Source organism: Coloeus monedula (genome assembly GCF_965178545.1).
Source record: "Coloeus monedula genome assembly, chromosome: 6".
Classification (NCBI taxonomy): domain Eukaryota; kingdom Metazoa; phylum Chordata; class Aves; order Passeriformes; family Corvidae; genus Coloeus; species Coloeus monedula.
Window position 1 is genome coordinate 61643430 of NC_138786.1, and position 21925 is coordinate 61665354.

General features: G+C 52.9%; 1 protein-coding gene across 3 annotated transcripts in view; it reads right to left on the reverse strand.

The window, feature by feature from the left end:
- Positions 1-7849: 7849 nt before the first annotated feature.
- Positions 7850-21925, reverse strand: part of SAMD4A (sterile alpha motif domain containing 4A) — a 98994-nt gene continuing 84918 nt past the window's right edge. Inside the window, exons 7-13 of one of the 3 annotated variants that reach the window (XR_014226517.1) lie at positions 20178-20472; positions 18596-18681; positions 17016-17134; positions 15663-15864; positions 14926-15052; positions 12269-13387; positions 7850-11279 (exon numbers count right to left, since the gene is read on the reverse strand). Coding sequence is in view for 2 of the 3 variants with exons in the window: in XM_082283835.1 (XP_082139961.1) it covers positions 13188-13387; positions 14926-15052; positions 15663-15864; positions 17016-17134; positions 18596-18681; positions 20178-20472 (1029 nt within the window). In the remaining variant the exon portion in view is untranslated. Of the gene's footprint in view, positions 11280-12153; positions 13388-14925; positions 15053-15662; positions 15865-17015; positions 17135-18595; positions 18682-20177; positions 20473-21925 lie in introns of those variants that run through there. The other 2 variants (XM_082283836.1, XM_082283835.1) reach the window with 2 other exon arrangements.

Here is a 21925-nt window from a genome sequence, read left to right on the forward strand (position 1 = left end):
TGGAAAAGGTAGGGATGAGGGAAGCTCCTCCTGGATTTCCACTGATGCTGACGTCACGGAGTTCCAAGCTAAAAATAGGGGTTTGGAAATGCTTTTCCATCCATAGTGCAGAATATCCAATTGTCAGGAGAGAAGAGGGGCTTGGGAGCGAAATGGATATTTATGAAATAGTTGTGTTTATTAGAATAAATGTGGAGCAGCACAGGAAACACCTGAAAGGATGTGGATCTTTGTAGGACTGGGATTGTCCCGAATTATTTGACTATGTTTTATTGCAAGTCCTGCAGTGGCTATTTCAGTAGCTGGATATGTGTGTTATACCTCTGAGTTGTTACCTCTGGTGTGTTTCATATTCTTGCTAGCATTAACTTCCTTTTTTGTGTATTTTTTTGTTTGAGAAATGTGTAAACTCCATTTTTCCTATCCTCTTAACAGGCAGGGAATTAACTTCTGAATTTTTTGGGGCACAGCCCTGTCTCAGTACAAAGGGGTTTATGCCCCTTTTTCTCTGTGCCTCAGAATGTCTGACCACTTGAACTATCAGTTTCTTACTGTTTTTAAGGAAACTTTAACAGAGGAGAGGAAAAAACCCTGCAGAGTCTGCAGAGTACTGAGGTATCCAAAGAGGTTTTTAATGATATTTATATCTTGAGCTTTCCTTCTTGGATTTCCGTGGGTTAGACTGAAAAGCTGAAATTAGTCTGATAATGTGAAAGTGAAGCCTTCCAAGCATTCTAAGGTTTCCATTTCCAATGTTGGACCAAAGGTGAGCATGAAATGCTGAGCACAGCACATGGTACCTCCCCTCCCTGCCGACAGGTTGGGTCATTTCAGGGCAGAGTAACCTGGAATGACAACAGCTCGTTTTGTAAGAGCAGCTGACAAAAGCATTTCCAGGGCCACCAGAATGAATCAAACCACATTTTTCTCTGCGTATGTGGCAACCTCTGTAAGTGGCAGAATTGGTACAAGAAGTTTCAGTCCAGCTGGACTTGGCTGAACTTCTGCTTTGTTACCATTTTAATGGGTGTTTTGTAACTCTTAATTGGGAAAAGATGAGGCACAAATGAAAACCACCCTCCTCACACCGAGCTTGCAAAACAAATGTCAGCCAGGGGGTTGGATGCCCACAGGTTCCCAGGGCTCTCTCTGCTTTGCTGGATATCAATCCAAGATGTCCTGTACACGAATCTCAAGGGCAGTTCCTGGTCTGGCCAGCTCCATCTCACCAACATTCCTCCCTCTTGCTCCAGCCCATGTTGGAAACAAAATGAAAATCATGCCTGTTCAGATTGGGCCTAAGGAACTTTTTCAAGGAGAACAAGCTCATGGGTTTAATTACACTAATTTTACTTTGATGACCTTCACAGCATTATTGGAAAAATCTTTTATACCATCCTCTGTCCTGGATTCTGTAGGGTTAGGTGCTGTAACAGTGTTTGTCACTGGTGTAAACAAGCTGTGCTGCACATTGCTAAACCAGACCTACTCCACGGCATTTGTTTTCCTGAAATCGCCACTTTTCACTTCAGTGTGTTACAAATACCCAGCTGAAAAGCCTTAAACCTTTCTTGCCTGAAATTGGCAGTAAACCTCTCTTTTTAGCTCAACTGGAAGGAGATTTTGAGGACCAAAGGGGCACATGCCAGTACACTTATTTCTCTTTCCTTGCTTTAGTTTGGAAATTAAGTCTCTGTAAAACGCTCTCTTGCTCCTGAGGTACCAAAAAAGTTGTGTTTTAACCACTTATCTATTCGGGATAAAGTTCACCTTGCATCACCACTGTTTTTTATTTCCCTGTGACCTGTAGTCCTTAAAACATACCTCTCTCTACTCGTGGCCTTGGATTTTGTTCCCATTTTTGTTGTTGTAAGTCTCGGTGTGTTTTTTGGAACGTCAGTCTTGTTCAAATACACGAGCTTTAACTACACCCCGTGTGTAAATATGTATAGGATGTACAGCCCCTGTTGTACTGCACACCAGTCCATTGTCTCTGAAACATTAAAGCACAGTGGTATCCTTGGGAGTGGGAGCATCCTTGGGGCACTCCCAGGTGATGGCACTGCACAGGGAGAGGGCACCAGCTCCCTCTCCTCAGGTGGAGATGGTTTCTGTCCTTGTGGATGAGGGGTTGGGTTGCTCCTCTGGGCTGGGTGTTGCTGTTATCCACGAGGGAGTCCCCAGCTGGTGACTGGGAAGGAAAAAAACCTCCAGGATTTGGTGTCACCTTCTTCTTGCTGCTCCTTGGAGCCAGAGGCATCAAGAGCAAACACATTGGAGCAGGGATGGTGGGTGGCAGTGGCTTCTCCTGGCATTGAGCTTGGAGGGTTCCACAGTCCTCTTGTGCCCTTCTTGAGCTGTCCTGGAGACCTTGAATTGGCCTGAGGGGACACCTGGTTCCTGGCCAGATGCTCCAATTAACTTGAACAAATAAATCCCAGGAGCAGCTGTGACAAGAGACTTCGAAGGTGAAGTCAGGGTTGGGTCACCCCTTTGGGTGCAGGGTGGGCAGGCTGGCTTAAAGACATTCCTGCTGTCCTCCAGCTTCTCAGGAAGCAGATATTGCTGAGATTCAGGGGGGAAAAAATATAAAATGCATGGATCCCAGTCTCCTGAGGAGCAGCACAGCCCAAGTCAGAGGGCAGGGGGACTGCAGGGGCTGCCTGTGGCTGTGTCAGGAAGGGAGAAGGGATGATGAATGAAGGCCCCTCCAGCCCTTGGTGTCTTTTTTATCCAAATGGTCCAAACTATTTGGAAATAACCCTCCTGGGAAGCCCCAGGAGCATTGGCAAAACCTGTCCTTGTGGTGAGGCTGAGTTCTGTCTTTCTCACAGCTGTGTATTCAAGCTGGTGCTTGTGGTGGGAAATGGTCTGTTTGGGAAAACAGGCACTTCTGCAAGAAATTATCTATTCCCTGCCTTTTTTTTTTAGGTGTGGGATTTGGAAGGAGCCTCCCTGGTTTTTTGATCATGGGAAAATCTGTTTTCATTGGGGTGAAAAAATATTCCGCTTCAAAGTGTTTATAGCTTTTAAAAACCCCCAAAAAACCTGAAACAAAAAACTAAAACAGAAGGACCAATCCCTGTTCAATAAGGGGAGGTCCTCCCACCCCTGACCTGCCCCATTTCCCAGGATTCCACCTGATTTATCATGTGCTCCATTCCTTTCCTGGTGCTCTGCAGTGGTATGTGTTGCTTATCAATTTTATTTTCTCAAGGGTCCCCCATATAAGCAGCTTCTTTGAGGCTTTTTCTATCCCTGTGGTTACTTTGGGTGTCTCCCATCACCTCCTGCCCCTTTGCTGTGGAGTGACCAGTCCATAAACCCCTGTGCAATATCCAGCCAGGTCCTGGGCTCTTTGGTCCTCCCTCCCTGTGTTCAGGTTTATCATGGAATCATTAAGGTTGGAAAAGCCCTCCCTGACCACTGAGTCCAACAGTTATCCCAGCACTGCCAAGCCCACCAGGATGCTTTGGTTCAGGCAACTTCCTCTAGCTGTGGACCCCAAATTAGGCTCTTTCTAGACAATAATCTGCCTTCCAGTGACTGAGTGGCTGCGTGCAAGGGCTGGGATCATCTCAGAGGTTTCCTGCAGCCTTCACAACCTTTCACACCTTGGAGAGTTGCTTAATGAGCTCTAACAGCTCCTCACCTGCCCCTGGTTCCTGCACTGTTGGAGTTGGGAAAGAGCCTTAATCAGCTGTGCCCTTTGAGCCTTGGCCAAGCCCTTATGTGCAGCTCCTGGAAACAACTTCTAGGAAAAGCTTTGCCTTCCAGTTGTTTTTAAAGTTACACTCATGATTTAGGAGTTGAGGGGACATAAAATATTAAAGCTGTTGTTAATAAGTCTTGGCCTGGGAGGGACAGAAAATAAATCACAGAAGAAAAGAAATTTTGCTAAAATACACAAAGAATAGAATCACAAGGAATTTATTTGTAGTTTTTAACAACTTTATGTTGTGTTTTGGTGTTGGGGCACTGCAGGGCTGGTTTTGGCAGGTGAACTGTACCATGTTCCCTCTGTTTGCTCTGCTCCACACCAGGATTGCAACAGCGAAGCAAAGGTGACAAACCTGCTGTAAGAGGGATCAACCCCACTGCACAGGCCTGAAAATGATTTTAAAAGTGCCAAGGCAAAACACAGTGGTGTTGCTTTGGCCTGGTGTGTGTGGATGCCATGGAGGGAGTCATTCCTGGGACCCCCTGACCAGGGGCTGTGGGAAGGTATCCGTGCTTCTGCTCCCTCCTGCCCCAGCTGTGGCTGCCTTCCACCAGGGAAGCCATAGCTCATCCTGCAGCTGGCATTTCTTTCTCTCCCTTGTCCTGGAACAAGGCATGGACCTGCTGGAGAGCTGCGGGAATGCCTGGAGGAGGTGACAATCACTGCCCCAGCCAGGACACGCTGCAGTGCTTCAGTGTTCAGGAAAAAGGCAAAATTTCAGGATACAGTCACTGGAACAGGCTCCCCAAGGAAGTGGTCACAGCACCAATCCTGCCAGGGCTGAAGAAGCATTTGGACAAGGCCCTCAGGGATGCACAGGGTGGGGTTGTTGGGGTGCCTGTGCAGGGCCAGGAGTTGGACTCAGTGATCCTTGTGGGTCCCTTGCAGCTCAAGGACATTCTGTGATCTGTGTAGGGTGCCAGCCCTTGGCTATGGGTAGCCGAACTGGCACAGCCCCGGGTGCCAGCCCTTGGCTATGGGGGGCTGCACCCCAGGTTTGTGCTCACCTTCTCCAGCCTCTTTTCCATTGCTCTTCACCGGGGGAGAGCAACTGGGAGGGAAATGGGTCTTGGTGCTGGAGGAGAGAAAGAGAGGGACGGGAAAGGTTTTGTAGGGAAGCAGCAGTAGGAGGGAGGGAGGAAGAGCTGGCAGGAGGTTTGCAAAGGCTCTGCTCCAGCTGGGGGACGCCCGAGGTCAGGGATGCCCAGAGGGGCCGGAGGCTCGGCTGGTCCCGGCTCCGCAGCGCCGGCCCGGGGACGCGCAGTCTGTGGCTCCCTCTGCTGAGCCCGGCCCCGAGCTCTGCTCGCCGCAGGAGGATCCGGGGCTGGAAGTGCTTTCTCGGGAGGCCCAGGGATCACCCCGATGCCAGGCGGGGGGCGTGGGGGTGGGAGAGGGGCACCCAGCCCTTCCACTGCATCCCACTGCCGGGTGATGCTGCAAACACCCACCTGTATTGCCTCTTCACAAGGATGGGGATGGAGCTGGTTTGTCCAAAAGCAGAGGCTACCTGCCAGGATGACGTATTTAAAAATTATTAATTTTTTTAATTTGCTACTTTTCTTTAGAAAAGTGGGGATTTTAGCTGAGCTGGACCACATCTCCTCTGACCAGGTTGTTAGGGGGGTGTTTTCATAGAGAAAAGAGGGAAAATCATAGAAACACAGAATGGTTTTGGTTGCAAGGGACCTTAAAGATCTTGTTCCAACCCCCTCCACTAGACCAGGTTGCCCCAAGCCCCATCCAACCTGGCCTTGGACACTTCCAGAGATGGGGCAGCCACAGCTTCTCTGGGCAACCTGTGCCAGAGCCTCACCACCTTCTGAGTAAAGAATTTCTTCCTTCCACTTAAATCCCTCCTCTTTCAGTTTGAAACAGTTCCCCTGCTGTTCTGCTCCTGCAGGCACCAGCTCTGCCTGTGCTGGGCTTTGGATGAAGCCATGGGGAGCTCCAGGGATGTCAGGTACACGGGCTGATCCCATGCCAGGACCCTTTGTCCAGAGGGACCACCCAGCCCTGCCACTTCCAGCTCCCCACACAAGCGATGCTGCGGCCCCAAGGTGCCCATTCCAGGTGCACATTCCCAAGCCCTTTGCTGATCCCAGCTAAAAGCAGCTCCCTGGTGGTGACAGAGGCCACGCTGAGTGAAGTGGTCGCGCTGCTGGCCTGGGCTGCCAGTGCAGGGCTGCCGGGAGCAGCTGGTTGTTTGTACATCCTGGGAGCGTGTTCCTGGCTGGCAGCCAGGCCAGAGGCATCACCCGGCCTCTCCCGCGCAGCCGCAGCCAGCAGACGTGGGGAATTAATTATTCCTTGATCCCGAGGAGCTCTGCTGGAAAATCCCTCTCCATCTTGCATAAAGACTTCCCCGCAGTGGGAAATCCCTGCCTGCTGCTGCTGATAGGTTTTTCCCTGGGACATTCCCCTCGCTGTTAAATACGAGGAATTTGTACCCACACCGGGAGCCAGGGTCAGGTAGAAGGGACTGGATCATCCCCTTGGAGGGGGCACTTGCCTGGCTCCAGGGCTGGGGCTGCTTTTCCATCACCTTTTGGAATAGGTAGACACGAAAAAGATCATGTTAACAAATCTGGGGTTATCCAGCTCCTGCTGGGATCACGACAGCCCAGCAGCTGCTGAAACAGTGGCCACCAGCTCCTGGCTTTGCTCCTGGCTGGACATGGGCTGCAGCCTCTGCTGGGCAGGAGAAGGGGACCTGATTTCCCTGGGCTGGACAGGGCTCAGGCGTGGTGTAATCCGGGTGCACTGCTTGGTAAAGCCTTTAGTGTCCGGAATGGATTCATCCAATGGCTCCCAGCAGCATGGAAATAATTTCTTTTCCTCCTGCTTTTCCTTTTTAAAGCCTCTTTCCTTTTGCCAGCCAGTAGGACCCACAGACTCTCCCTAACACGTGGCTGCCACGGACTTTCCTTGGAGCCTTTTCAGCCCCTCCAACTCCAGTTTTCCATCCCAGTTTTTTTTGCCTTTTTCTTTCCACTCTCTGTTAGTGCAACAACCCCGCACTGTGAGACCCAGACAGCAGCACAGGGACCTGGAAAGGCAAACTGTTTATGGAAGGAAATGGGTTTTTTTGGGATTCATGTTTGTCTGAGCTGAGCATCAGGAGGCCAACTCCTGATGAGTGCAGGGAGCCGTGGCCAGTGGGCCATGGATGTGGATGCTCTCATGGACAGGGAAATTCAGGTGGGACTGAACACCATGGCAAATATTTCCCTCCTGAGGTAGCCCTGCCCGGGATACTCAGGAGCATCCTAAATAGAAAGAGCTTGAGGACACTATTTTGGGGTCTTGGCCCTATGGGCATTTGGGGAGCTCACCAGGAACCTCATCCCAGGAGAAGCAGTAGATGAAGTGTTCAAACAACCTGAAGAACCCCGTGTTTGCAAGTTCTGCTCCTCATGGGGGACCTGAGCCACCCCAATGCCTGTGGAGGGACAGAGAGCAGGGTCCAGGACACGCAGGTCTCTGGAGAGCATCCCTGGACCTGAATGCAGGATGAGGCAGAGCTTGGACTGGCTGAGAAGAGCCTGCAGAGCTGGGCTTGATCAGCCTGGAGATGTGGAGGCTCAGTCTGAGAAAATACGGAAAAACCAGGGGCAGAAGGTGCTGCCCTTGGCACTTCCCGCAGCAGAGTATCCACGGCAAGTGGCAATGCCAGCTCTGAGTGTCCTTCCCTGCTTCCTCCAGCCCGAGGAGGGTCTCAAATGTGCAGGTTTTAAGCCCAGAAAGAACCCAACCTTAAAATTCCACCCCAAAAGTCTCCACACACATGCTGAGGCTCTGTGCCAAGCCAGCTCCTCCGTTTGCCTCCGCAGCCTCCGAGCTGCTCCAGCCCCAATTCCTGCCGATTTCCAAGGAATATCCTATATCTAAACAGCTCCTGGGGCGTGGGCATCCCAAAGGCACAGTGAAGCAGCTGTGTGGGGAATGCCAGGGATTTTGGAAGCTCTGCCGCGGTCTTTAAATAAAGATCCCCAACCCCCTGTGGAACTGTGCTGCTCCTCCCCTCTCGCCCACGGGATGAACATCTATTGAATTCCAATTTTTTTTTGCGTTAAGGAGTCCGAAGCTGCCTGCCAAAAAGGGGATAAATAAGGAGGCGCCACACCCCAGTGTTACAAAACCTTGTATTAATCATCTCCCTTCACTTTCAATATAGCGCGGATATGAAATATAGCCATGGTTCCTAGTTACACGGGAGGAAATGAGTAATAAATACATCGGAGCAAGTGGAAATCACGAGGGTGTTTCACTGGGAACAACATTGGAAAACTGTACACTTGCAAAGACCGGCATCTCCAAACATTAGTATTTCTTTATATCGGGAAGCTTTTACATGTAACAAACATGCTATTGCCATATATGACCAAAAAAAGAAATTAAAATTTAAAAAATAGGCATTGCTCGGCAACATTAACTAGGCAAAAATAGTTCTTTTGTGCACTAACTTTGTACAGAAAAAACCAGGACAAAAGGCATGCATGGACAAGGAGAGGCTGCCCGGGAACGGCATGCAACAGAAGAGAGGTCAAAGCTCTTTAAAGTCAGCTTACAATAGGCATAAATACATCAGGGTTATATATATTAATAAGGGAGGAAGTATTCTGTTTAACATTATTAACATTCCTGTTTTTTTATGTATTTTTTTTTCTTCCTATTCCTCCCAGAGGAATACACATTCACCTTTAAGTAAAGATAAAGGAATACAAAAAATAAAACTCACTTTGCAAACTCTGATGACTCGTATAAAATCAACTTTAGTGTTATCGTCGCTGTGTGCAAATTATAGACGTCTGCGGGACCCACTTTCCATCAGGCACATTCCGAAAGCCAAACCTGGGGCACGGCCGCGCCCCCGACATGGAGAAAGGTGACAACAGAAATCGCTTCCCTAAGTGCTGACCCAACTCGGCACCGCTCGATCACAGTTTGGGATTCTCCTGCTGGACGCTGCCCGGGCTCGACCCCCCCCCCCCGAACCCCTCCGAGGGTTTTGCTGAGCTGAGCAGAGGCAGAGCCCAGCTCCAGCCCAGCCGAGCTCGGGGCTCGTCCCTGGGGATGGGGACGACACGGAAGGGACAGGGGCTGTGTCCCCGAGGGTGTCGCGGCCGCGGGAGCATCCGCCGGGCCCAAGGCCACTTGGGTGCTGGGCTGGCCGGGCTCCCGGCGGCCGGGGACGGCTCAGGGGAACAGCACCACGAAAAGGTCCCCGGCGGCGCTGGGGGGGCCCGGGGCTGGAGCTGGGCGAGCAGCGGGAGGGGGGGACTTGCCCGCCCCACGCCCAGGACCCCGCGGCGGCGACATCTCCGAGAGGACAGGGAGGGGACAGTTGCAGTGGGGCGAGCGGGGGGTACAAAAAGAAAGGCACTGCCGCTTTATTACTGAATATTTGACTTCACAGCCTCACTCATGCAACTGTTGGGTTTGGTTTTTGTTGTTGTTGTTGTTGTTTTTTTTTTCTTTCTATAAATAACTTTTATTTCTTTTAGGATTCAAGCTTTGTTTTTTTGTCTTTTTTTTTTTTTTTTTTTTTTTTTTTTTTTCCCTTTTAAGCTTCTTTCCCTGGAGCTCTGCCGCCCGCACTCAGCACCGGCAGCCAGAGCCAGGCAGCACTTCCCGAACGCAACTGAAGCCACTTTTTTGTTGTTTTTACTCAAGAAACAAAACAAGAAACAGCAAACACAACTAAGTCGTTATTAACCTCTACACTGTCAATGGAAAATAAGCTTTTTTTTTTTTTTAAAACAACAAAAGGAAAAAACAATTGAATTATTTGGTGGTTGTTAATAACAGACATTATCATGGTTCCCAGCCATAGCAAGTTAATAGGTAAAATATCCAAAATAATCTCTCTGAACAATCAGAAAACCTCTGTGTCCATAGTCAGCGAAGGAATAAATAGAATTTCAGCTCTGTAAATACACTGGAGTCTCCCTGAGGGAGGCTCCTGCTACGGCGGTTCCGCTCACACCTCACAAGCTGGGGGTGCTGGGGCCTGACCCAGGTCCCCAGAGTCGACCCCGCTTCGCCTTCACCTCCTCACACCTCTTCCCAACCTCCCTGGCCTTCAGGTTTTCCCTTCTCCACCCTCCCCATCACCCCCCCCAACCTCCTGTCTGCCGGGAAGCAGGACACCAAGGAACAGCAAACATTGAACATTGCATTTGGCACTTGGGTTTTTGTATATATATATATATATTTTTTTTTTTTTAGAAAAACAACTTAAAAACGCTGCATGACAAAAGGATTCACACATCTCCCAGCCCTGCCCATGATCCAGCTCCCCCTCAGCCCCCAGCCCTGCTCCCTCCAACCCTGGCAGACACTGCTGCCCATGTCCTCACAGCCCATTTTGGGAATACTGCTGCAACCCATCACCTCAATTAATTGATCTTACATTTGTTATTATTCCATCAGAGGACTTGGAGCAGCATGGGGACTGGTGGGAGCATCGCTGCAGCTCTGAGCACTGCCAGGTCAGAGTCACCAATTTAACACCAAATTCAGCTCCCGTTATAAAAAGCAGCAGTGGGTGAGGGGCAGCCCAGCCACTGCCATCCCCATCTCCTGCCTGGCACACGGTTAATCAAAGAAAACAGGGCTGTGCAGCTGCATTTTGGTGCCCTATGTGGCTTGGGGTTTTTTTGGGGGCTCCTTCATCCCTCGTTGGCCACGCTGGAAAAGCCCCTTATGGGTGGATTTGGGCAGGCTGGGCCAGATGTGTGGAGCCAGGATGCAGCAGCTTCCCGGTACCTGCACAGGCAAGGCAAGAGACACGGAACCTCTCCCAGCATCCCCCAATTCCCAGACTCCCCCCGGGACCCTCCTCTGGGCGAGATGCCCCCAACTCCATCCCACATCCCGATCCAACTGGGGCGCAGGAATGGGCACCCGCTGACCCTCCGCTGCCCTGAGCACAACGCTGCCTCCACACTGCGGCTCTCTTGGCTAAACTGAAAGGAAATTTTGGGGTTATTTTATTATTTCTATTTCAATCTGGGCTCGCCGGGTCAGTCCATGCCCAAACGCGGCGAAACTCGAGAGACGGAACTCCGGCCCCGAGGCCCCGGGCAGGGCAGGCAAATCCTCCCCAAAGGGTTTTTGGTCACACAGCCCCGTGTGCTGTTCCGTGCTCCTTGGTATCCTCCTCCAGGAACAAGGTTTGCCCACGGTGCTCCAGTGAACCCTCTGTTGTCAGCACTCTCCTCCTCCTCCGCGTCCCCCCCAACCTCCCCATGCTGCTTCATCGTCGTCGCTGAGATTTTTTTGCCGTCTTTATCCCCCCCTAGCATGGATGTAATAAATGACAACACAAATCCAAGTCTAATGGTATGTTCACAAGGACAATCTACACATTCACAAAATTAAAACAGGAGAGAGAGAGAGAGAGAGAGAGAGAGGAGAGGAGAGAGGAGAAAGGATGCAAGCTATCGCTGAGGCTCCCTCAAGCCCCGACCTCGCCGCTGGACCCGCAGCAGTTGTTGTCCCGGCCAGCGTCCCCGTGGCGACGCCTTCTAGATCGTGGAGGTTCTGTCGACACCATCTGCAAGCAGGAAGGGAGAATTAGGAGCAGCCGCAGTGAGCACTGGTACCCCCCAAGCTGGGGATTTGGGGGATGGAACCCCCCCAGAGCACCCCCAACCCACAGCCCCCACGGCAAGGTGGTGTTGGGGCCACCCCCACCGCCTCCCATCTCCCCAAGGGGTGCAGAAGGTTTTGGGGTGTCAGTGCTCTGCTGGTCCCTCTGTGCCACCGACTGTCCCCACCCCACAGCAGCTCCCGAGTCACTGTCCCAACACCAGTCCAGGCCCTCTGCCACAACCCCACAACCGCTTTTCCAGGAGCAGTGTGGGGTTCTGGGCAGCCTGGACTTGTCACAAGGTAGATGACAATCTGGGACTCCCCTACAGCAGGACAAGTTCATGTACCCCTGACCAGGACTCAGGGGACAGGGACAGAGCTGGTCCCAGGGGCTGCCTTGCCCACAGTTCACCCAGCCCTGCAACACCTGCAACGTAGAGGATGCAAAATTTTCCTCCATCTGAGGATCATGGAAAGAGAAAAAGCCCCAGGAGTCCTTTCTGTCTCCCCAGAGCCCGTTCCCAGCATCCCATGACAGCAGGGATGCATCCAGCCACAGCCCAATCCCAGGAGTGAGGGGTCCATGACTCACCCCAAAGCCTCACAACTGACCCTGCTACCAGCAGCCCCCTGTCCCCACCCCCCGGGGGCAGCACTTCCAACCCTCCAGCCCTGATCCCACCCCCCATTCCCCATCCCGAACCCCATCCCCGGGATGGAGAGTGGTGGGAGGCAGCTCCCAGAGTGGCTCTGGAACAGAGAATTCCCTGTTACCACCTGGGGCACCACAGCCACCTCCCTCCTCGACACTAAAAACAAACAGGTTTGTTATGCCTTTTTTTTTTTTTTCTCCCCCGAAAGGTTTATTTTTTTAAGAGCTATTTATAGCACGACCGGTTTGGAGAGGCTCGGGGAATGCGACCTGGAAAAAATAACTTGGAGGAACAGTACCCTGCAGAGGAACAAGACAGCTAAGCCTCGGCTGGGCACACGCTGGAGAAACGCTTCGGGTGACAGAAGTGTCCTTGTTTTCCCAGCCAGGGATGCTGCCAGGGCCCTGCTGCTTCCCACAGTCCTTGTTCTTGTGTTCCTCTCCCCGGGAAGGGCTGCTGCATCCGCAGGAAGCCTGGTGGCACTTGTCCTCCCTGGGGGCTCCTGGTGGCACTCGTCCTCTCCGAGGGCTCCTGTCCTCAACCATCCGTCACAGTCCAGGATTTCCGCAGTGAGACCCGAGCTGGTCATTCGGGAATCCGGGCGATGCCGGCGGCCGTGCTCATCCCATCGCTGGGGATCATCCCTTGTGCTTGGGGGTCCAGTGCGTCGGCAAGGGACACCGGGAGCTTCTGGTGCCGGTGCTTTGTGCTGCACCAGGCTCTCCATCGTGCTGCTGCTGCTGCTGCCTTTTCCATCTTCCCCACTTGTTTTTGCCCCGGTTCTCCTCCCTCCCCGTGCCCGTTATCCGCTGGCACCCCCGGCTGTGGGGACTGCCGGCCCCAGGGCACAGCACCCGGCACAGCCCCTGGCACAGCGCCTGGCAGGGATTTAGCCCCCAGCTGGGGGGCACCCCCAGCCAAACGAGGGATCCGGTGGCGGAAGGGTACAACACTCCAAAGCCTGTGACCCATCCGAGCGTGCCGGCAGCAGGGGCTTTATCAAGAGCTAATGAGAGTAGCGAGCTAACACTAATTATCATTAGCAAGCTGACGAGTGGCTAATTAGCACAGACTCCACTAGTGCTGGCGCGATCCCTGCGTTCGGCTTTACCCCCTGCCCCGGCCACCTCGCCGAGAGAAGCCAATATTCCCATCCGAACACTCCCGGGAGCAGCCCTGGGAGCATCCCTGCATCCAGCCCCGCTGCCATCCTGCTCTCACAGCCACAGCCTGTCCCAGCTTTTGGGGGGCGCAGGGCAGGGGCAGGTGCTGGGGGGCTCAGCGGAGGCGGTGTGGACGTGCTGGAAGAGCCCCAGGAGGAGGGAATGCTCACCGCTGAGTGCGTGCTCCGTCATGCTCAGGCACAGGGACTCCAGCCTGTTGTTGATGTCAGGTTCAGTCACCGGCACCTGGAACTCTGCAGGGAGAAAGGGAATAGGAGACCCCGGTCAGGGACCTGGCAGAGACCCTGCCTCCCTGGTCTGTGTGAGGAAAACATCTGAAAAATGCCCCAGGAGGGTCAGACAGGACTCCCAGTAAAATCAGCTTCACTCACAAAAGCAGCCATCACCCCCTGTTATCCATAAGGGATGAATCTGAGGGGGTTCAGGTGCTGGTAAGAGATGTGAGGGGCAGCTGGAGTGAGAGTAGAAACCCCACCCAGGGAGAGGGCAGCCCTGGTCATCTCCTGGGGATGGGTGCTGTCTGTGCAGGCAGGGTTAATGCTCGGACATGGGATGGCAGCACAGACTAGCAGAGACACTGTCTGGCTTCTCTGGCACCAGCTGGGCTCCCACTCAGTCATCCACGTCATGGCTGCCACATCCCTGGGGGTTGAGCACAAAAAAGGGGGGACACACATGAAGTTTGGGAGGTTCCAACACCACTGTCCTAATCTAAACAGCAGCAAACTTTCCCCAGCCCGCAGCAAAACCTGCAAATACAGCTTGTGCTACTGTGCTGGACGGCATCTCCTGCTTTCCACTGGCTCACAGGAACATGGGATGAGATCCAGGCGGGTTGAGGTCCCCCCACAGCCCAGCAAACAGTGGTTTGTGAGCCCAACATCACATTATTGCTTATTTTCCTTGCGACTTAATCCACGTCTTTGGCTCCCCAATCCTCCTACGTCCTCATCCACCGCAGGCTGACGTGCAAAGAGAAACCCATTTATTCTCCTCCAACACCTGAGAAATGTGCCCTTGTCCCGGTGTTTAATCAATACCCAGGAACAGCTGCTGCTCCTGCTGTACGGAACATTTGCTGCCCAAATGCTGCAGTTAAACACCGCCGGCGTGTGAGGCCAGGGAGCTGCCAGCCCAAACCAGCAGGAGTGCAGGGATGAGGCTGAGTTTACTGGGGGATGGATTCCCTGTCCCGAGGTGTAAATTGTTATGTGTGCTGGTAGGAAAAGGCACGCTCAAAGGCTAAGGAAGGGATACACAAACAGGCTTCCTCAGGGCCAGGATGCTCCAGGTCCAGGGTCCAAGGTCAGCGGGATCCTCCCTGAAATCAGAGGATGCTCCTATATACAGGAGCACTTTGGCAGTGTTTGGGAAGGAAGCACTGACACAGCACCATTTCCCTTCACACGCACTGTGGAAAGAATTTCCCTTGAGTGCATGAAGGCAGTCCTTCCGCACCAGGGCTCCATGTCCATCCATGAGGAAAAAGTGATGGATGAGCTAGCACCTTCCTGCCCGACATGAGCCCCTCAGAAGCAAGCTAGGTAAGGCACTGGCACCGTGATACATAGGGTCAAGATGGCATATATAGGGTCAGAAATCCCTCCAGCCATGTCTCTGGTTAACCCAGGAATGCAGAGATACCCTGGTGGCAGCACACTGTGCCAGCATGGGCTGTGTGCCCGTGGGGAGGCTCACCAGCACAGCTCTTCTCACCTCCCCTTGTCTCACCCAGCTGTAAGGTCAGTGGAAAAGCACCTCTGCTGCTTACCTGGCTGCTGGAACATCAGCATGGTCTGCGGGGATGTGTGGACCGGCAGCGAGCGCGTCCTCTGCACCGAGCTGTGGCTCCGGCTGGGCATGCTGTTACTGCCCCCGGGGTTGGCAAACCACAGGTTCTGTGGGGAACAAACACAAAAGTGTGGGACACAAAGCAAAGCCCTCTGTGCCATGGGTTTACAACCACTTTGGGCTTGTAGAATCACAGGACGGTTTGGGTTGGAAGGGACCTTACAGATTATCTAGTTACAACTCTCTGCCATGGGCAGGGACACCTTTCACTGGACCAAGTTGCTCCAAGCCCCATCCAACCTGGCCTTGGACACTTCCAGGGATCCAGGGGGAACCACAGCTTCTCTGGCCAACCTGTGCCAGGGCCTTGGCCCCCTTGCAGAGTCTTCCCAGTATCTCATCTAAATCTCCCCTCTGTCAATTTAAAACCCTTCTGCCCTCTCCTACCACTATCTGCTCTTGTCAAAATCCCCTCTCCCTATTTTATAAGCCACTTTAAGGACTCAGCTTTTCCCCCTCTGCCGCTTGGTTTGTCCCCCTCCCACTGGTCCCACTTCCACTATCCTACTGCACAGAGGGGAGTATAACCCAAAGCCTGCAAACTGCTTGAAGAGTGGGGAAAAAAGCGGGGATCTGGACAAGGTAGAGAAAGAAAAGCAAAGGAAGTGTGTGGGAAAGGAATGGAAGAGCTGGAGAATGCCACGAACGCCAACCAACCTGTCTGCCTTGCTTGAGGATGGCAGGGCTGGCAGCAGGGCTGCGCTGGGGGGTGCCCAGCAGCCCAGTGGGGCCCAGCAGCCCCAGCCGGGCCGTGGGGAGGTTGCGGGAGGGGATCTGGAACTGGCGGGGGTTCCTCCGGCCCAGTCCTGCCCCTGCAGATCCGGCTGTCGGGAGGGAGTTCGACTGGCCAAAGCCTCGGCTGCGGAGAGAGAGAGCGCCCAGGGTGAGACACTGACCCCTGTGAGGGGGTCCTGACCCTCCCATCCCACCGAGGGTGCTCCCTCCATCCTGCACAGACAGCAGGAAGGAGGTCGTCTGGATGTGCAGCATCCTGTCTTCCTCCCGTCTGCCAGTCACCCTCCCGCACTTCTGCAGTTCTCAGATCCACATTTGTTTTCTTTAAAGTTTATCTTACTCTGGCAAAATGGGCTTGTTGTTAAATACAATTTAAAGCAACTCAGGTAATGCCCTGGGAACCTGATTTCTTTGAGATCTCTCATGAGTGGGTTCTCCAGTGTCTCATTAAAGTTCAGCTTATGCTGTTGGGTTTTCTTTCTCCCCTTCCAGGAGGTTCATTTTCACAAATATAGTCCCCCCCCGCTCTGAGACTTCTCAAGTTCTGTAAAATTTGGTTAGAACGACCTAATGAATCCAAGTTTTATTAGGGAGGGCTGAGCTAAAGCTGCTTTCCTGAAATCTCATCCTGGAAGTTCCTATACTCCCAGTTATCTCCAAAACACTTTCTTTTCGGGGAATAAAGAACTTGCAACAAACCAGGCTTTGCAGAGTGAAACAAAGGGCTGATGTTGTTGTTAAAAGTGATTTAAAAATATCTCTTCTTGGCACAACCCCTATTCTTTCTAGGATCACCCAAAATCCAGGATCACCTTGGAAGTGAGCAAACACAGTGTTCCCAACACAGCCCTGCCTGGCTCTCTACTGCATCTCTGGCTCTGCACCCTCTGAAAGTTTCCAGCCTTTCTTTCTGCCACTTGACAGCTTTCTGAGGAAACTCCAGTGCTGATGCCATCATCAAAGGGCAGCAGGGAAAGAGCCCAGTGCTGGGGACACGCTGCACAGCTGGGAAGTGCTGGGTTTGGAGCCACAGAGACAGGGTGGGATTGGAAGGGAAGGCAGTGACCACATGCACAAGGACACTGACTGCTGTGTTCCCTTCCCAGCCAGCATCTGGGATTTCACTGCTGAAGCTTTTCCAACCCTCCTCCCTCCCTAAACTTGGCTCTGAACTCAGCAGAACCCACCCCTCCCTCTGGGAGACATTGCTCCCACTTGGGAGTGCTCTTGCCCTGGCCACTGCATCCATCCCTCCCCTCCCGAAATCTCGCCTACCTCCTCTGCTGCCGATAGCCCGACAGCTCCAGGAGGGATTTCCGAGGGAAAGACCGAAAGAGTTTCTGCACCTGCTGTTTCCATGACAGCAGCCGCTTCTTCTGGATCTCTGTAAACGCCTGCCCAAAAAAAAAAAGAGAGAGGGAAATAGGAAATGTGTGAATATTCTTATGGACAAAGTCAGCAGGGATGTGCATGTGGGTGTGCGGGTAAAGAAAAGCAGCTGGAGCAGATGATGGGGTGAGTTGAGCCCCATCAGCATGTCCAGGGGGAAACACTGGTCTTTCTTCAGGATTTACTCATGTCACGTGGAGAAAATGCTCCGGCGGCATTCCCTGTGTCCCAGCCTGACAGCCCAGCTCTGCCTCAAGGCTGCCAACTCCTTTTGGCAGAGCAGGGGTTTGACGGTGGGTCCCAACGGGTGGTGACACTTGTCACCTGCATGTGGCTCTAGAAATGCTGCCAGGGTGGGCAAAGCTGGGATTTGGAAAGCTGAGCTGCCCCGTGGCATCCTGCATCCTATCCTCCTTTTTGGGTCTGGGCAGAGCTTGGCAGTGATCCTGGCACTGACTGGCTCTGAGGGAGGTCACCCAGGGTGAGCCTGTCACCCACCCAGGCTCCCTGCAAAGGTCACCGTGGCAGAGACAAACCTGCTCCCAGAGCTCCAGGCAGGAGGTGTGGGTGACAGGGACACCCACGTGCCACCACTGCTAACTTTAGACTCCCAAGGTCTCTGTTGGAGAGGAGCACAAGTCTCCAGAGGACAATCTGGAGGCTAATTAGTGCCTGACTTGATTGCTCCGAACCACTCTGGAGGAGATGCTCTCTCCTGACACTGATTATGCCGGAGCCAACGCACAAGGTGGTCCTGGGACATGGGCTGGCTCTGGTGGGAAAAGTGCAGGCACTTTGGGAAAAGTTCCATGTCCTCCTGGCTTTGCCCTCTGGCCCCAGGCCTCAGCTTCCACCACTTCTGCTCCCAGCTCCCTGCTCCCTGCCATATGGACAAGTGATGGAAGCAGCTTGTTCTTCCAGGTACAGCCAGTGTGGGTAGGAGACACTGCAGGACACCAGGGACATCGGCCATCCCTCCCTGCCACTAGGCAGGAGCGTGCCAGAGCCCTGTGGCACACACAGTCTGGGCCATCCCAAGCCATCACCCAGCCAAGGCAGATCCGCTGGGAGCAGAAACAGATGTAAAATCCCTGTTGCAAAATCCCAAGACCACGTGCTGCGAAACGGGAGGAGGCAACGCCAAGGGATTGCCGGCTCTGTCTGATGGAAACCGCCTGCACGTTCATCCTGAGATTCTTCCTTTCATCCAGCTGCTGAAGGGACTGTCACGAGCCAGATGAATTTCCCAGCTCCAGGCCTTGGCAATTAAACCAGCATGGGGGAAGCAACATTTCCGTGCACCACGTTGGAGCTACCGCCCGCTCCAAGCCTGCTCTGTCAGAATTACTATTAATACCCCCCCAAAATATTTGTGTTAGAAACCGAAAGGTTTACATAAACAGACACTTTGGAAACAGTTTCCAAGTGATGGGAACAACAGTTTTAGATGATCCGACACGACTCACCTCGTGGATTAGACATTTGTCTATGAGCTGTAAATAGGAACTTATATTCTCTTCATCGGGTCGGGAAACTAAAAGCTGTGTGCAGACTGGAAAAAAAAAAAAGAAGAGAAGGGAAATGGGGATGGGGACACCAAGATGGGGCCCAGGAGGGGTCCCACAAACACCTTGGACATCCTGTTTCCCTTGTAACCACGAGCAGTTTTTCATCAGTGAGAAAAAATGCCCTTCCCTGATTCCTGCCGTACCTTCCTATATTTAGGGCCAGATTTTGTTCCCTGTTATGATGGTGTAAATCCAGACTAACACCGCTGGAGTCCCCAAAATTAGACCTAAGCAACTCAGGGGCACAGGATTAATCCCTATTCATAGGCAAGAGAACTCCTGCTCCCGTGGCCAAAATCTGCCACCACTGCAGAGTGGTAGATTCCCACCTTTCCTGATGAATTTTAACCTCTTTTGGAATGAATGTCATTGAAGGAAGTGGGAATGAGCTCACAGAGGAGTGAGTTTCTCCTGTTGTAAACCCCTGGGTAGGGATGCCTTGAGGTCCAGGAGGACACCACATGTTGGCAGGGCTTTGGCTATGCTTTGGCATTTGTCACAGGAATAAAATGGGGCCAGAGGCCCACATGTGGCTGTTTTTGCAGGCAACCAGCTGGGGACAAACTCTGCACCAGGTTTCTGTATAGAAAACATCTCAGCTTCTTTTTTTGCAAAAAAGGCTGGAAATAGGGACAAGGCTGGTATTTCTTTGTAGCATCCCAATGAGGCTCTTTCTGTTCCCAGTCTCCTGTGGATAAGACTCCCCTTCCTCTTCCCCAGGGAGATCTCCCTCCACGCAGCCAGCACTGACACCTCAGGAGACACCAGCAAGGGTCACGGCACATCCAAGCTCACACAGATTTGCTCCAAGAGCCCTGAATATGGCACAGGAGGTCGATCCCCACCTCAGATTGCTCCTGTCACCTCCCAGTGTGTCATCCCTGATGCAAAGCCGTGCACCCTGCACACTAGACGTGGAATGGCACGGGAATATTCTAGATGTCCTGCATCCAAACTGGGCCATAAAAAGGGGTTGGACCCACTGATTTGCAGTCAAGATAGCTCAAGTCCAGCCCACACACCACTGCTGCCCTGCTCCAAGCAGAGTAAGTCCAAGAGATGCTGCTGAAAATACTTCTGGATCAGTGGGATGGCCCCATGGCTCTGGATGGGAAGAGAGAAGATGCCCTCCACTCCTGACCTCAGGAAAAGTTGCTATTTCTGCCTCTGACCTGGGGCAGGGAGAGAATGCTATCCACCTTGGACCTGGGGCTCAGAATGCATGCTACCCACCTTGGACCTCGGGCAGGCAGCTTGGGCCACTGCTGCCCCTCCCCAAAAACACAACCCACCTGCCCTCCCTTCTTACCTCTAACCCCAGCATGACAGGACCTCAAAAAACCATCACCCCTCAGACTGGGACCTGCAGGAGCTCGAGGAAAAGCGGCTGCCAGCGCTGCCACTGCACACCCCCTGCCCCAAAGCAGCCCTCCCTAGTGACAAGTCCCAATGTCCCCGAGGACAAGTGACAGCCGCTCACCTTTCCCCATCACTCGGGTGAACTGCCCGGGCAGGTCACCCTCGGGCAGAGGGGCCCCCCCCGACTCGCCCTCGCATCCCGGCAGATGGTGCTGCTGCATCCCGGCTGCCGCAGAGTCCTTGCAGTCGGAGCCTTGGCTGTCCGAGCCCATCAGGGAGGAGGGGTGGTGCGAGTCCACGTCCCGGCTGTGGTCCTCCGTGCTTGAGTTTTGGGAAGAGTAGGCTTTGATGGGGGTGAGGATCATTTGGTGTAGTTCCTGCAGCGGCACACGCAAGTTGCCACCTTCCAGGATGTCCTGCAGATTGGAGAGAAGAGGGTTTGTCTTTGCAGGGACAATGGGACATCAGCTGTAAACCGGACCCCTCCTGTGACCCCCTGAGAATTCCCAGCAAAGCCAATGGCTTTGCTCCTGCTTCAGGACCCTGCTGCATTCCACAGTCAACAGGAACGTTTCATTCACCAAGTGTTTTCCTTGTATCAGGGGAGTGCTGCAGAGACTGTGGCTGATTATCCATGGATGTGTTCAGACCTGAATCCCCAGAGATAAATGTGCCCCGTCAACCACTGGGACCCAAGCCCAACAACAATCCAGCTTCAGTGTTTCCAGATTTCCTCCAGGAAGATGGCAACTCCATGAGAGGGACTGAGCCTGGGAGATTTCAATGCCCAGAGCAGCGAATATCTTGTTCATTCCCCACCAATCCTACAATCACAACATTTCAGCTGTGTTTCATTGGAATTACACTAATGTGGGCTTGTTTCCCATTTCCAGCACCACCTTCAAGCCTGGCTCCCCATTAACTGCTCTGCCCCAAAACTGCTTGCCATGGCATCCTCATGCTCTGAGATCATCTCAGAGCCCAGGACCATGCTGGGATGCAGAAGCCTGTACTGTGGCAGCAGCCCACCCCTGTCCACTCTGGGATGGGCTGGGGGAGTGGATGCAGAGGGGACTGGGAGGGTTTCAAGGGGAGCAGGTGGTTTTTGGTCAGACACAGAAGGGGACACTACGAGGTGAACTGATACTCCCACAGCAAAACCATTCAGCTTGGAGATCCTGGGACAGATCCACCCAGGAGGGAGAGAATTTAGGTACACTCCAGCCTTGCTCCTGGTGTGGATCAAGAACTCCATTTCTATAGTCAGTTCCTTGTCCCACTGATGGGAAATAACTGCATTTTATTTTTAATGTAGCCTGGACCAGAACAGCTCACTGCAGGCTCCTGCACGGTTTGTCTCATGGGTCACTGCTTGGAAAGAGGCAGCTTTTGGAGTGAATCCTGATGCACTGAAGGAAGGGACACTACGTGGGCACATGGGATGTGTGCAAGTCCTGAAACGGTTGTTGATTCCAATTCCTGCTGCACTCCCAGCTCACTCTTGGATGTCTCAACTCCACTTATCTCAAAGATCTGGTGTCAGTCTGCTGGGCACTATGTTTCTGGGAAAAAATCCTGCCCTGCTAACTACCAGAGAGGGGTGGAACAGCTCTTTCCAAGAAAGCAGCAATCTTTAGCAGTGAGACACTGCCCAAAAACATCAAGTCCCACACATGCTCTTGTTTAGCAAAAATTGGATGGGAAGCCTGGAAAACCAGAGACATCTCCTCCCAGGGCAAGCAGCTCACAGGCAGCTCTGAGCCCCAGCAAAGCAGGACAGGGTCACAGTGCCACAGCCCAAACCCAACCCGGGAGGGCTCCAAACCAGTCCCTGCCACTTTTCTCCTGTATTTTACAGTGTGCGTGGCT